Here is a 14,681-nt window from a genome sequence, read left to right on the forward strand (position 1 = left end):
TCTTTCTTTTTTTTTTGCTGATTGGAATGTACCAACTGGGGGTGTATTAACGTTGAGCTGAGCGAAGCATTGGAGGAAGGGAGAGTGTCACCATGATGCATATTTGTAGGAACGAGGGAAACCAGGGTGGATTGAAAAAGAAAAAATAAAAAGAGAGAGAGGCAGAACGAATTCACAGATTTTTGCCCGGTAACAGTTATCCAAGACATTGACCTTTTTCATGTGCATGGGGAGACCAACACAATATGCGCCGTTCGTGTGTGTTTCCCGTTTGGCCTTGCTTCCTCTTGCGTAACTCTTTGTCCGCTATAGCGCTTCACCTTGGGGCTGCGCAAGTCAAGGTGGCAACCCTCCTCCCTCTTCTCGGAGAAGGGGCCAACGGGCTTGTCGCCCCGCGTGAGGCAAGCAGGAGGCACACACGCGCTTGCACATAGGCAGTTGCACATAGGCAGTTGCACATACGTAGCTGAACATACGCGCCTGCACATGCGCGACTGCACATACGCGGCTGCCGTTTCCCTCCTCGAAGGCAACCCTGACGGGGTAAACTGCGCGGACCTACCAACGCACAGGCAAAGGTGCGCACATACGTTGGCACTCACCGGCGTTGCAGGTACACGGCGCGTTCGGGTTAGCATTTTTTTATGCACATGTTTTGTTCATTTGGCCGCTTAACCGCTTACCCTCTCAAGAACTTAACAACATAACAGCGTAATAACGTAACCGCATGAACCCCCACTTTTGCAACCCATCCGAAATGTGCAAAGGTGGCAACCTGTACAGAGCGAACGAAAATTGCGCGTCGCGCGAACAGATTTCTGCGAAAAAAAAAAAAAAAAAAAAAAAAAAAATAGACACTCACAACCGAAAGCAGGGAAGTTGCAAATCATTCTGGCGCGCCAAATTTCGGAAGCAAATTGCACAAACCCAATCGTCACTCTCACCCCGATACATTCGCCACCTCGGAATTGCCGTTACTTCGAAGGTGAAGGTTTCGCAACGACTGCTTTGGTGACCGCTTCGACAACTTCTTTGACGACTGCTTCGAGGACCGATTCCCCACAAACGAAAGAACTAGTGGAAAAGAAAAAGAAAAAACAGATTAATCCTATTTTAACACCTGCAAACGGAAAAAAGTCTAGAGGTGCACATTTCACGCGAAAGGAATTTTTTTAAGCGCCACCCACTACTAGCTATTTTCAATACGGCCAAAGGAAGAATGAGCAAAAAATACGATCGCGATATTTTTCAACTCCAAGCAGTGGCGCAACATATGCACCTGAATCGGGTCACTTAACTGAAGAGTGTACCCCCGCTGGAGCCTACCAGGAGCGAGAAAAAAAATGAAAGGCAAGAAAGGGGCGGAAGGAAAGACAGAAAAAACAGAAGAAACAGAAATACCAGAAACGACAGAAACAACAGAAATAACAGAAATAACAGAAATAGTGAGGAAAAAAAAGAAGAAAGAAATGAAACTGACAAGCAAGCCACCAACCGAACGGATGACAGACGCAACTAGGATCGGTGCGTTAATTACACAGAAATAGCTCCACCACAATTATATGTATATTTTTTTTTTTTTTTCTGCTCTTTTTAATTTTTCTGTTTGGGTTGCTCTACGTTCTCTTCTTGCCACCACGTGCCTCCCCCTGCTCAAAATGGAGGCTAACCGTGACGTGTACTTTCGGGAGGCATCCAGGGTCGCAACGAGGAGGAGAGACATGCTGGACGATGATCATATGGATGACGCGGACACCAAGCTGGAGGATAAGTACATTAAAAACTACGAACCCCCGAAGAACATCAAGTTGGTGTTCTTCTTGTTCGGCCTCTTGACTCTGTGGTGAGTGCGATGGGAGCGATGACAGTTGCTGTGATGGTAGTATTCGCGGTGGTAGTAGTTGCCCGCCGCAAACCACAAACCGATAACTGCTAACCGCTGACTCCAAACCGCCTCCCCCCCCTGCAGCGGGCTGAGATCCTTCATCGTGAGCAGGATGGCCTTCTGGCCCCCCAAAGTGAAGGGATACGAAGTGGTGGATAACGAATTTGTCTACAAGAATCACATCAGTGGGTACGACATAAATGAGCTGCTGGAGAAGAACAACGTGGGGGTGAGATACAATAAAATAGTAGACGGCACGGACGAAGTGGCGTCCATCTTCGTCCACAGAAAACCACTGGATCTAAACAAGCAAACCATTCTATACTCACATGGGAACAACACAGACATGGGACGCCTATTTCCACAGTACGTCAACTTGCTCTTCCAAACAGACGCAAACATCATGGCGTACGACTACAGCGGATATGGATATAGCAATAAGAAGCCAACAGAAAAGAATATGCATAAGAATATAAAAATGGTATATAAATTTCTAACGGAGCATGTTCATATTAATCCGTTAAATATCATCCTGTACGGTTACAGTATTGGCACCTGTCCCAGTAGTTACTTGCTTAGTTCGCCGGATGTGAAGGTGGGGGGATGTATCTTGCAATCCCCTTTGGCGAGTGGAATAAAGCTCTTGTTCCCCTTTCAGAAGAGGTACCTTCCATTGTTTGATGTTTTTAAAAACTATGAAAAATTGAACAAGGCCCCCCTTGTCCCTGTGTATATTATGCATGGGAAAAGGGATCAGGAGATTCCATATTACCACTCCGTGATTTTACTAGATACACTTCGAAAGAATTTCGAAAACAAGTACAGAAAGATGAAGAACGTGGGTAACTCTCCTGACGGACGCCTCAGCATCGATTCGCTTATCAAGTTTTGGGGCTCCGCCAAGTCGAATCACGACGACGTTGAATTGGTCGACGCGGACAAATTCTACCGCCGCCTGCGCTCCTTCCTCATGCTCTGCGAGGACCACAACGGGGTGTATCCGGTGTAGCCGTGGCAGGGGGTAGAAGCGGTGAAGCGTGTAGAAGCCATTCGTGCATCTTACACCGTTCAAAGGGCTTGCTCGGCGAACGGTCACCTTGGCTTCCCACACCTTGGCTCCCCACACCTTGGCTTCCCACACCTTGGCTTCCCACACCTTGGCTTCCCACACCTTGGCTTCGCCCACCACTCCCACATTTTGTGGGCCAATTTTGTTTTTAGTTTGGCTATCCCTCAGCAGGGAGAGGGACTGGGAGAGCCTTTATTGATTTCCCCATTCGTGCTTTCGTCTGTGTTTCCTTTCCCCCGCCCATCTTTGCGCCCTCCTTTGCACGGCGTAAACGTCGCACCGGCTGCGTTTGCACGTGTTCTCATTCGTTGTTTTGTGCGAAATGACACGAGCTTCTCATATCTCTTCGCTTCGTCTTCGTCTCCTCCTGGTCGTCTCCACTTTTGTCTTCATTTCCATCTTCTTTTTTTTGAACCCCCATTGGCTTATCCGCTTATTCGTGTATTTGTTAGTTCACCTGATGATGACCCATTTGTGCCTTTTCTTTTTTTTCTTTTTTTTTGTGCAGTTCCCTACACTCGGGGGGCGCCGCCATTCCCCCACCTCCCATAGTGGATGCCTCTCCCCGTAGGGGTCCCGGCGTGCAACTTGTTTGAATGTCAGCATCGGCGTCTACATGCGCGACAGCATTTGCCTTAGCAGCTGTTTCACTTTCTTTAAGCGTAAATCGGCTCAAGGGGGGAAATGGGTCGCAAAAAGGAGGCCGTCCCCCCCGAACAGATCCTGCCTAACAGAAGCATATACTTAAGAAGTGCGCCCAAATGGTTACACCCAAACCGTTACACCCAAACCGTTTCGCCCAAATGGTTTCGCCCAAATGGTTTCGCCCAAATGGCTCCGGGTGGGAGGCGCAACTTAAGAGCCCTTGCACACGAAGACCTCATGAATGGAGTGCCCCGCTTCGGTCCTACTTCACCCCATAGCGGTCGAAGAAGCGGAGAATCGTGTTGATGTTCCTCGTGAGGTGAATGCCAAGGAAAGACGACACGCAGATGGAAAGAGAGACAACAAAAAAGACATAATCGCTCTCTTCACAAAAGTTCTTTAAATTCATACCAAATAGACTGGTAATTACAGAACAGATGGAAAAAAATAAAGTGGCAAAGGATATTTTCACATTTAAGAGAATGAATTTGTTCCGATTGTAATCTAAATTGAGTCGCATCAGTTCTTCATAGTGAGTAATCTTTTCCTCCAGGTTTTCTAATTCTCTATACAGCTCATCTGTTAGCTGTAAGTGGGTCTCTAAAACGATCTCTAAATCGGTGCAATCCTTTAGAGGGTTTGATGACCTACTACATTTATCAGAAAAGGTTCCTTCCCTCGTTACATTCGTCTTTAGAAAAGTCAAATACATGTTTTCCATGTCCATGTGATTATTTAGAATTCTTTCGATACTGGTACGGAGAGCATTTAACAGATTAGAAACCTTCTGCAGTCTGTTTTTGATTTTCATCATATCTCTGAGTAGATTATTCGTCAGAATATTAATTTCGTTGTTTTCTTCCTTTCGATGTTGCAGGATGATTCCTTTGATTTGTTCGTTTAGACGGTACAGATCTTCTTCATACTCCTTTATAGACAGCTGCATGCAGATGTCCAGACAGAGGAACTCGAAGTAAATGTTCCCTTTGTGTTTGTAAAAATGATTTTTAACATTCACGTGGTTTAGCTCGTCTGCAGGAGGGCAGTACGAATCGGTATCTACGGGGCAGGACGCAGCGATATCTGCAGGCCTCTCGTGCGCGGCATCTACGGGGCACTCCATCGAGACAGTTCTTAGACACACCTGATCGGCTACCCCCGGACAGTCGTCCTTCCCTTCAAAGCAACTCGCTACATTATTCCCCTGCCCATTTGGGCTCCCATCCTTTTCCGCTTCCTCACCGTCCAAGTCGCTTTTCCTTTTAAAATTCTTCTTAACCAAATTAGTGGCCTTCACCACTAGAGGGTTCTTCGGCTCAAACATCCATAACTCGTTGAAACGGATTACGCAGCTGATGAAGCCAGTGCGTAGCAGGATCATGTTCTTCCTCACCAGGAGGGTCGGGTTGTGGTTGTTACTCGAATCGATGAGGCGGAGGTCATTCACGGGGATGTCTGCGGTGGGGGGGAAGGGGGAGAAGTAGAAGAAGCATACACTATGGAAGCACTCTCAATGAGAGCAAACCAACGAAATGCTTCCTCAATAGGGGGAAACAAAAGAGACGCTTCCTCAATGAGGGCAAATCGACGAAACGCTTCCTCAATGGGGGCAAATCGACGAAACGCTTCCTCAATGAGGGCAAACCGACGAAACGCTTCCTCAATGAGGGCAAACCGACGCGGCCTTACTCAGGACGTAGGGCAGGCTGTACTTGGAAAAGAAGAACCGCTCGCACTTGATCTGCCCATCTTGCGTAATTCTGATATTTTGCATGAGCACATTGTTGAAATTTTTTTTAGAGAAAGTATGATTCTCGTTTTTATGGTCCGTCAAATTGGCTAGCCATCTTATGGACACGCTGCCAGTCGATGTTCGTATGCACGCATAGCTCAATCTACATCTGCAGTACGTTAAATGGTTCCACTGGAACATGCTTCGTCTTCTGCTTTCGGAGGATGTGTGTGTGCATTCGCAACTGCGTGGAGAGTTATCCTTGCACAGGGCTAAGGTACACACTTCAAAGGAGAGGTGGGGGGAGAAAGAAACTTAATTGCGAAAGTTCCACATTAGAATTAATCCAACGTGTATTCAAAAGGTTTACAAAAAAAAAAAAAAAAAAAAAAAAAAGGGAGAAAGATGGGGCGAAGCAACAACGTAACTATGGCGTAGCGATAACGTAACGAGGGGGCGACGAAAAAGAGAAAAAAAAAGAGGAACAAAGAAATGAAAAAAAAAAGAAAAGGAAGGAGAAATGAAAAAAAAGAAAAATGAAAAAGAGAAGAAAAAACTAAACTGCTTATCCCACTTAAGCATAAATAACCTTAGCGGGTTTAAAAAAAGAGAGTAACTTGAAGGACCCAAATTAACCTTAGCAAATGAAACATTTTAAAGCCCTCCAAATGGGCAAGTATAGAAAAAAAAAAAAAGGCATATATTTTGGATGCATACATGTGTATAAGTTTCATCTCGTACGAGGGGGAATGGAATCTTATCCTTTTCGCAAAAAAAAAAAAAAAAAAAGAGTAAAAAAGTCAAATGGGTAACACATGTATAGGTTGTTATTTCCTTTTTTCTCTGTTGTTTCTCTTTTTCTTCTCTTTTGCTCAATTAAACGATTCGGACAAAAACAAAGGCGAATGGGGATTCATACTGAAGGGCCCATTTTTTTTTTTTCGGGGTGGAAACTTCCTCTCTTTTGGCTTCACTCCAGGGCGTCCTTACACAACACGAGCCAACAGAACAGGAGCACGAGGAAGGATTGAACAAACAAGGGAGGAAGCAGCTATCCGGGGGGTGGCTTGGTCAAAACGGGTTGGACAAGAAAGGTTATTAACAGGCTGCGTGAATCGATACGTTGAAAATGCTCCCAGGAGGTCGCTCCGTGTGTGATTCGTTGGGGAGGAAAAACATCAAAACAGTTATGGTATGGGCCCTCTTGAGTGGACGGAGATGGGGGGACGTGGGCTGAGTCTCTTGTCTCTCCCTGCGTTATGAGCTGGTACTTTGATACTTCTTCGATTTTCGACTGCCTCTAAATAGTGCAATGCTGCTCAGGATTAGTATGCCAAAATAGATCTGCGACGGGGGGAAGAAATAATGGTGTGCTCAGTTTAGGACTCGCCAGTTAGCGCAACCGTAAATGATCGCCCCTTCGAGATGAAACTGTGCCGTTCGGTCCACTACCCTTGGGGAGTAACTCACGGACGGTGCACCGCCGTACTGCGGAACTGCCGGACCGCTACACCTCTCCGCGGCTTACCCCTGCGCAAATGAAGGACGGCTTCACCTTCTCAGCCTTATTCCCGTGCAACTCCAACGAGTCGGAGTCATACAATAGCAGAAGACCAATGAGTGCCAAAAAAACTGCAGAGAAGAGCGATACTATGGCGAAGTAGTACGTGATGGCCTTTTTAAATGCAGACATGTTCTTCTCTTCTTTGTTTACGTTTTAAGGGGGAACTGAAAGGACTAGGTTTCTTCAGTCGGGACGGGGAAGAGACAAGGGGGGCAGTTATATTCGTACAGGCTTGCTGACTCATGTATTAAAATAAAATCTGTACTTTGTAACATACCATTCTGTTTCGTATCGGGGAGTAATGGTTGGTTCTCTTTGAGGTGAATTTCTCTGGGTTCAGCTGAGAGTTGGTCGGTTGGAGTTCCAATTGGTCTGTCGGTTGGACTCCAGTTGGTCTACCGCTTCGTCCGCTGCTTGATACGCCGCTTCGCTTGTTGGTCTATCTCTCCTATTGCTAACTGTTGCTCCTTCTACATGTTCCAGCGGCCGCCAGGCAACTAATGGGGAGGGGGAGCACATTACTTACGCGCGAAAACGTAGGCACGTTAAGTTAATCGTTGCAAAGAAAAGAGGGGAAAAAAAAAAAAAAAGAAAAAAAAAAAATTCATTCAGCCATTTACTCGAGAGAACAACACGAAAGAAAAGTGAAAAAAAAGGAAAAAATGAAAAGTACTCAAATATCGTGAAAACTTTGTCAAAATTTCACAGTTCCGTGTTTCAAAATTTTTTTTTTTTCTTTCCTCTTGTGCATGTTTGTGAAATTAATTTTTTTTATAATCCTATTGCTATTAAGTATACAATACGTACACCAGCGTACAATATAAATTATATGTACGTAGTGGGTACATGCTATATGTAATTATATATATTTTTTTTTTTTATCTTTTTACCTGAGTTGTTCATGCGAAATGTATCATTTTATGGCAGCTTTATATGAATTTTTATTTTTTTATTTCTTTATTTTATTGTTTTTTTTTTTTTACCTTACCATATCAAGTAAAAAAAAATAGGCACATTTGGATGCATATCCCTTTTGGCTGTTTCGCTTGTCCTTTTTTTTTTGCACACATGAAAGACAAAAGGTACATGACATGATGCCTTTAAAAATAAAGCGGATTGGAGGAGGCCAAAATTGGGGGAAAAAAAAAAAGCAACTGTAATGGACACACAAAAATTGTAAATAATGAGACGTTTACTTTCACTTGATATGAAGGAGCGGCCGTGTGATTTATATTCAAGTTTGGGATGCTACTGATGAGAGAAATGTGACAAACTTTACCTTTACCAATGAAGGGTGGGGCGACGCCGGTGAATGTCTTTCCTGCGCCCCTGGCGAAACGTAGCAGACGTGTAGCAGATGTGTAGCAAACGTGTTAAAGACAAAAGCAAAATTGCCCAACTGAGATGAGGCCAAGCGGAGATGCCTCCTCCAGCTCTGTACTTTTTTCTTCCCCTTTTTTTTCCTGTTCCCTTTTTTTGCCCGTAGCACATGCCACGGAACTCGCGCCATAGGGGAAAGATTATTTTAAAATGGCGAAGCAGCCCCACCGTCTGCTACACGACTCGAATTGCTTGCTATAATGTAAGGTGCACATAAGCGTCCATTCGTTCCAGAGGACACCACGTTTAAAATGGCACTTCCGTTCACCCACGTGCCGGACAGCCCATTTCGCAACGCTTAACGGGGATGCGCTCTCCTTTTACAATTTTATCTTTCCAGTCAGTTTTTAATTCGTTTCAGGCAATTTTGAGTAACGTACATGTTTATAAGCAGAAACGATTTTCTAGTGTATACTAGTGATACCCACGTGGAGAAAAAGGCGTCAGTGGGAATGGGGGAATATTTGTGCGACGTTACGGCGGCATGCTCGTCGTATATACGCGAGGAAAGCTAGCTGGACGAATGGCAGATGAACTTTTTCCCCCTAGCATCTCCCCCACCACCACCTCTCTCTGTTCGGATGAACAAGGGAAGGATGTGGCTACAATGCGGTCAAGGCGACACCGCGAAGCGATCGCGCACTGATTATTTGGCCGTCGTTCTCATTGCCTCTATATGACCGTATGGTTGTCTCGTTATATGCCTCGGTTCGGGGCTACGAGGGGCCGCGCTCTAACCTGCCGACTGTGAACAGGCCATTAAATCGCGCAACGGGCGAGCTCTCTGTTAACGCCTCGCCGTGTAGCGGCAGGTGTAGCAGCACGTCTAGCGAACTACTCCTGGTGCGTTTCTTTTCTCTGATGCACTTGTCTGGTCACTTCTCCGTTCTGCTTTTTCCGTTGCGGTATTCCCTTCTGTGCTGACTCCATCGGTTATGGCTCCTCCGCCCCTCATTTGGCCTTGCCCTGGTTTGCCACTTGGTCCATTTTCTTCTTGAGTTCCTCACTGTCCAGCAGGTAGTAGTGTTTAATAGGCTTCAGATTTTCATCTAGCTCATAGACTAGGGGAACCCCAGTTGGAATGTTCAGGTCTAATACATCTGCTTCAGTTAAGTTATCCAAATGTTTGACTAACCCTCTCAAGCTATTTCCATGTGCTGAGACGAGGACCTTTTTATTTGCCAAAATATCAGGTGCTATGTGATCAAACCAGAAGGGCAAAACTCTTTCAACGGTGTCTTTCAGACATTCTGTGAAGGGTAGAACATCCTTTGGGACATTCTTATAAACGACATTATGTCCTGGCCATCTACTATCTTCTTTATCCAACTTGGGAGGAGGGATATCATAGGATCTTCTCCAGATTTTGACTTGTTCCTCTCCGTATTTTTTTGCCGTCTCCGATTTGTTCAATCCTTGTAGGGATCCGTAATGCCTTTCATTTAGTCTCCACGTTTTAATAACTGGGACGTGTAGCAGGTCTCCTGTTTTCAGCACATTCCATGTGGTGGTGATGGCTCTCTTCAGCACCGACGTGTACACCACGTCGAAGTGGAAGTTCTTCTCCTTCAGGTAGTTTCCCGCGGCTCTGGAGGGGGAGATGAGCGGTACAGGAGAGTAGCGGTAAGTGACAAAGAAGCGTAGTGCTACGCGGTACACCTCAGAACAGCGATCGAAATGGAAGCACCTCGTCAAATGATGTGGCGTTGTATGCTCCATCACTGCTCTCATCGGGGCGCTCCCCACTAGCCTGGAAGGGTTATACTTCCTTTCCTAAGCTTTTATACTTACATGGCCTCCTGCTCTCCCTGTTCACTCAGGGGTACGTCCGTCCAGCCGGTGAATTTGTTCTCCTTGTTCCAAGTGCTTTCACCTAACGGGAACGTGGAGTAAGCCAGTTTGTGCGGAAGGGTTAGACATCCGGTGTGCAGGCATGTAAATGGGGACCCCCAGTGGAAACTATACATGGGGGGAGCCATTCCCCACGACGAAAAAAAAAAAAAGAAAAGAAAAGAAAAGAAAAGAAAAGAAAAGAAAAGAAAAGAAAAGAAAAGAAAAAAAAAGAAAAATTAAATTGCAGCCCCACGTTGAGCCGCCATACCTCACCCTACGGTGTTTTTTTTTTTTTTTTCCTCTTAAAACATACCATGCCTTAGTAGAACCAACGTGTATGTCGTCATTTTGGGTACTTAGGGAATGTAGATAGGCTTGCACGTGGGGCTTTCCTTCTTTTTAAGGCCCAAAAGAAACTTCGCGTTGAGGCAATGCGCAGGTGTGGTCTCGTTGAAGGTGTCAGAAGAGAAATGACGCCGATGAGCAGTATGCTCGAAGGGAAAGTAAAAAAAAGGGGAAGAAGAACAGGGGGAAGTACAGAAAGTAACCGGATAACGGCAAAATAAATTAAATAAATGCGATAAGAACCGAATGTTCGATGGAGAAATTAAAGTTAAAAAATGGTTTAGAAAAAATGCCGACGTGCTTATATAACCCGCGCAGTCGTAGCCGTAGCCCGAGATTGACCATTTTGATTCCTCAAACTTGGCAAAATCCTGAAGAGCCTCTCTTTTACAATCGTTGCCGCAAAAAAAGGTGCACTTCTAGAGAGGGGGGAAGAAGCCCTCCTCTGAATTGATTTCACTTACCGCTGAAATTGATCAGCTGGCACCACTCCACTATGAGGCCCGACGACAAAAATGTGACCTGGCGTGCATTGTCTCATTTTGTCACACCCTCGACAGGCATGTGCATGATGGATACACCACATGCGGCTTGCTGCTTTTTTTTTTTGTCGCCCCACTGGAGAGTATGCGCGAGTGGCATATCATATGAGCGCTTTACCGCCTTACCGCTTTGCCCGTTTCGCTCCCTTCTCAATAAGCCTCATTTTGTAGTGCTTTGCCGTCGGCGCACAGCTGGGTGTACTAACCCCACGAGGTTATACTTGCAAAAAGGGGGAGGAAAAAAAATAACGCTGCTCCGGGTGACGCATGTATAGATATAGTACCTCTTAATAGGGAGCATCGCAATCCCCCCCCTGTGCACAACAGAGTGATGATATAAGGTATGACGCGGTGTCCTCAAAAGGATCTCTCTCGTCATTGACCCGTAGGGGCAATATCTGTCCCCATGACGCTAGTCCAGCGCAATCGATCTAACTACTAAAGTTAGGAAACACATTCAGGTTCAAAATAACTAATTAGAGTTTTTTTAAATGACATATTTTAAAATGAGAAAAAATTGGAGGCGCGTCAACAGAGGCGGGTCGGCACAGGCGGATCAGCAGAAGCCGATCAGCGGAGACCCATCAGCAGAGGCAAAAACGCAACGCGTGATGGGGTGCCGATGGCCGAGGTGGAAGTGGCGAAGTAAATGAAGTGAACGAGGTGATAAACGTGGGGAATATCCTCCCGATATCCTCGGCACATCGTGACCACATCTTCTGCACATGTTCGGCAGATCCTCCGGATGAACGCAGGGAGGCACAAATGGCGACATACAAATCGAGGCGCAAATGCAATGCGCACATGAAACGCGGAAGCGCTGGGGTGGGTACGAAAAACGCAAAAAATATATTTTTTAAGATCTCAGAATATTTTTTTTTTTATCTTTTTGAACAAATAACTCTTGGGGAGGTTTTCCTGCATGTCGTCTTCATTTTTAGGTTCCGCATCCTCCGCTTCTTCAATCTCCAATTCAGCTTCCTCTTCTTCGTCTTCAACATCCTGCGGCTCTTCCTCGGTGAGCCATCTATGCCAGTATATCAGCTGCGCAGAGTGGGGGGAACAGAGCATAAGCGAATCGTTTTCATTAAGGAAATGAGCGTCAAGGGGCGCCAAAGGATTGCACTCGGGCGTCAACAGGCGGCAACAGATTGCATTCTCGCAGGGTGTATATACAGCACAGGCGTGTACACAGGCGTATACAAAGGCGTATACCCAGGCGTGTAACACACATGCTAGGCCACCCCGCGTGCGGAGTGGAAACGGTCTTTCAACTGTGAGCACATGCCTTTCCTTCTTCATCATTAAAACATATGCGTTTTTTTTTTTGATGAAAATTCTTTTTCTGTGCCAAGCGAAACGTTTTTCTTTCGCTCTGCGTTCTTGTCCGTCATCCCATCGAGTCACTTCACACTTTTGTGCTGGTGAAATGATGTGCATCTCGGGAGAGGACCCCCCCGCGCGCTTGCATTGGTGGACGGCCCGTTTGTAAGCAGCTGTGTGCGCCCCTTTGTACGCCCCCGTGTGTGCCCCTTTGTACGCCCCTGAGTGCGCCCCTTTGTACTCCCGCGATGACTCACCTGTAGCATGGCTTTGCTCTTTAGCTCCGAGTCGGCGTTGTCCTCGTCAAACCACTGGAGGGGGAGGGAAAAAACAAAAAAAAAAAAGAAAGAAATATATATATAAATATAAGTATGTATATATAAATATACATATGTGTATGTATCAATGCACATCTCCGCCGGTGCAGGCACATGCGAAACGGCCGGCAGCGCTTGTCCGTACCTTCACAAATGACCCCTTGGAGATAACGCCGGAAAAGAGAAGCGCGTCGAAGGCAGCTTCCACCAGGGAGGTCTCCTCAGACAGGTGCGGGTACTTCAGTTCTGGTGGTGGTGGTGAGGGAGGAAACAGGAAAGGAGGGGCGCGCGTAAGTCCACAAACGTTGGTATATATATGCATACACATTTGAGGGCGCCGTTTCGCAAAGGAGCAGCCACAGGGGTGTATGTTCCATAAGGCAGTATAAATCGAATGGCCGCATTTTCCACGTAGCCACTCCGCGCGTCGGGGTCGCCCAATCGGGGTCATCCTTACCATCACAAAGCTTTACGACGTCGTTTAGGATGTACTCGTCGTGGTTCTCAATTTTGCTGCTCTGCAGAGTGGGGGGAAAAGGATAGAGGTTTGGCAGGTCGGGAAGGTGGGGAAGGTCGGGAAGTTGGGCAGTTCGCCAGTTGAGCAATTGGGATGCTTCATAAAGGCGTAACAAACGGGGTGGCTTCCCCCTGTGTGACTTCCCCGTGCGGGGAGCTGCCCACGCGAAGTACCTCCTTCAGGTGAAGAAGCAGGAGCCTCAAATTGGCCGCCTTCTTCAGGTACACCTCGTCGGCACAATTCTGAGTAAGACTCAAAATAAAAACGGTTATCGTCACGAAGAGGGGCACGTGGCTTTCCAGGTAGTTGCCTACAGTAAAAAGAGGAGGAAAAATGGGGAGGTAGAATGGGATGGAAAAATGGGGAGGTAGAATGGGATGGAAAAATGCGAAATCGCGTTCTCCTCGTAGCGCCACTACATAACGCTGCATGAAGCGCGGAACAGCGGAATAGCCACATGGGCACGTACATTCGTCCGTTTGGAGGGTGGAACACAAATCCACACATTCATCTTGACTGATCGAGCGGTCATTCTCAATCCTGTTCTTGAGATCCAAGTAGAACCTCTTAATACTATCCAAGTCATGTTTGTATATATGATTATATTTTGTATTTTCTTCATTTCTTCTAGTGATTTTTTCGAGTTGCTTTTTGTACAACTCTTCTCGTCTCTTCTTGGTGACTTCCTCGATATCCATTTTCTCTACAATTTTTGCGTTTTCTGTTTTTTCGGCAATTTCTTCGATTATACTTTTTACATTCTTTTGTTCTATGTGATTGGCTCGTTTAATCATCGTGGCGCTTTTCTTTTGTTCATTGGTGGGTCTCATTTTGGGGGTGCCACCTCTTAGATAGTCTGCTTTGTTGGGGGATTCCGCTCTACTGGGAAGTTCCCCTCTTATGGGGGATTCCGCTTTGCTGGGGGTTGCTGCTCCTTTAGAGCCCTCTTCTGTCCCATCGAGCACCTCCTTCTTGGCCTCCTTTTGGGCCTCCATTTGCAACAGCTTCGCCGTGGGTATAAACGTTGACGACCCTTGGCTTCTGCTCTTAAGCAGCTGCAATTTCATCTCCCTCTGCTTTTTCTGCTCCTCTAGAATCTTCTGCATCTGCTCCTCCTTCTGCTTCTGCTCCATCTGGTACATTAGGACTCTCTTCGGCACGAACTTCTTCTTTGGCGTCCCCTCGCCCGCTTGGTCAGCCGATTTGGCGACGTCAGCAGGGGTGGGCTCCTTCGCGGCGTCGGAGGCGATCTCTTCGACGTCTTTAGGCTGCACACCCTTCGCTTCTCCCTCCTTGGTGGCCTCTTCTTCAGCGTCCTCTTTAGCCTTTTTATCAGCCTCCTTTTTGGCCCGTTCTTCAGCCTCCTTTTTGGCCTTTTCTTCCGCTTCTTTCTTGGCCTTTTCTTCCGCTTCTTTCTTGGCCTTCTCTTCAGCCTCCTTCTTTGCCTTCTCTTCAGCCTCCTTCTTTGCCTTCTCTTCAGCCTCCTTCTTTGCCTTCTCTTCAGCCTCCTTCTTTGCCTTCTCTTCAGC

The 14,681-nt window shown here is 46.4% G+C and overlaps 5 protein-coding genes across 5 annotated transcripts in view; 1 reads left to right on the forward strand and 4 right to left on the reverse strand.

Moving 5' to 3' along the window:
- Positions 1-1,658: 1,658 nt before the first annotated feature.
- Positions 1,659-2,894, forward strand: C922_04178 (hypothetical protein; the record flags this gene model as incomplete). The annotated part of the gene is made up of 2 exons (XM_008819763.1): positions 1,659-1,843; positions 1,970-2,894. The coding sequence occupies 2 exons, from the start codon at positions 1,659-1,661 to the stop codon at positions 2,892-2,894; spliced, it is 1,110 nt and encodes a 369-aa protein (XP_008817985.1).
- A 967-nt stretch (positions 2,895-3,861) lies between these two features.
- Positions 3,862-5,532, reverse strand: C922_04179 (hypothetical protein; the record flags this gene model as incomplete). Its single annotated transcript, XM_008819764.1, has 2 exons — positions 3,862-5,054; positions 5,289-5,532. The coding sequence occupies 2 exons, from the start codon at positions 5,530-5,532 to the stop codon at positions 3,862-3,864; spliced, it is 1,437 nt and encodes a 478-aa protein (XP_008817986.1).
- Positions 5,533-6,588: 1,056 nt separating this feature from the next.
- C922_04180 (hypothetical protein) lies at positions 6,589-7,024 on the reverse strand (the record flags this gene model as incomplete). The annotated part of the gene is made up of 2 exons (XM_008819765.1): positions 6,589-6,675; positions 6,860-7,024. 2 exons carry the CDS (start codon positions 7,022-7,024, stop codon positions 6,589-6,591), a joined length of 252 nt encoding a protein of 83 aa, XP_008817987.1.
- A 2,202-nt stretch (positions 7,025-9,226) lies between these two features.
- On the reverse strand, positions 9,227-10,455 carry C922_04181 (2,3-bisphosphoglycerate-dependent phosphoglycerate mutase; the record flags this gene model as incomplete). The annotated part of the gene is made up of 3 exons (XM_008819766.1): positions 9,227-9,863; positions 10,067-10,148; positions 10,422-10,455. The coding sequence occupies 3 exons, from the start codon at positions 10,453-10,455 to the stop codon at positions 9,227-9,229; spliced, it is 753 nt and encodes a 250-aa protein (XP_008817988.1).
- Positions 10,456-11,859: 1,404 nt separating this feature from the next.
- The window catches only part of C922_04182 (hypothetical protein), a gene marked incomplete at both ends in the record, with an annotated part of 4,282 nt that continues 1,460 nt past the window's right edge, over positions 11,860-14,681 (reverse strand). The window contains 7 exons of the mRNA XM_008819767.1: positions 11,860-12,039; positions 12,576-12,629; positions 12,781-12,881; positions 13,093-13,153; positions 13,326-13,462; positions 13,622-14,333; positions 14,429-14,681. Coding sequence (XP_008817989.1) covers positions 11,860-12,039; positions 12,576-12,629; positions 12,781-12,881; positions 13,093-13,153; positions 13,326-13,462; positions 13,622-14,333; positions 14,429-14,681 — 1,498 coding nt within the window. The remainder of the gene's footprint in view (positions 12,040-12,575; positions 12,630-12,780; positions 12,882-13,092; positions 13,154-13,325; positions 13,463-13,621; positions 14,334-14,428) is intronic.

This window comes from Plasmodium inui, assembly GCF_000524495.1.
Source record: "Plasmodium inui San Antonio 1 unplaced genomic scaffold supercont1.20, whole genome shotgun sequence".
Taxonomy (NCBI): domain Eukaryota; phylum Apicomplexa; class Aconoidasida; order Haemosporida; family Plasmodiidae; genus Plasmodium; species Plasmodium inui.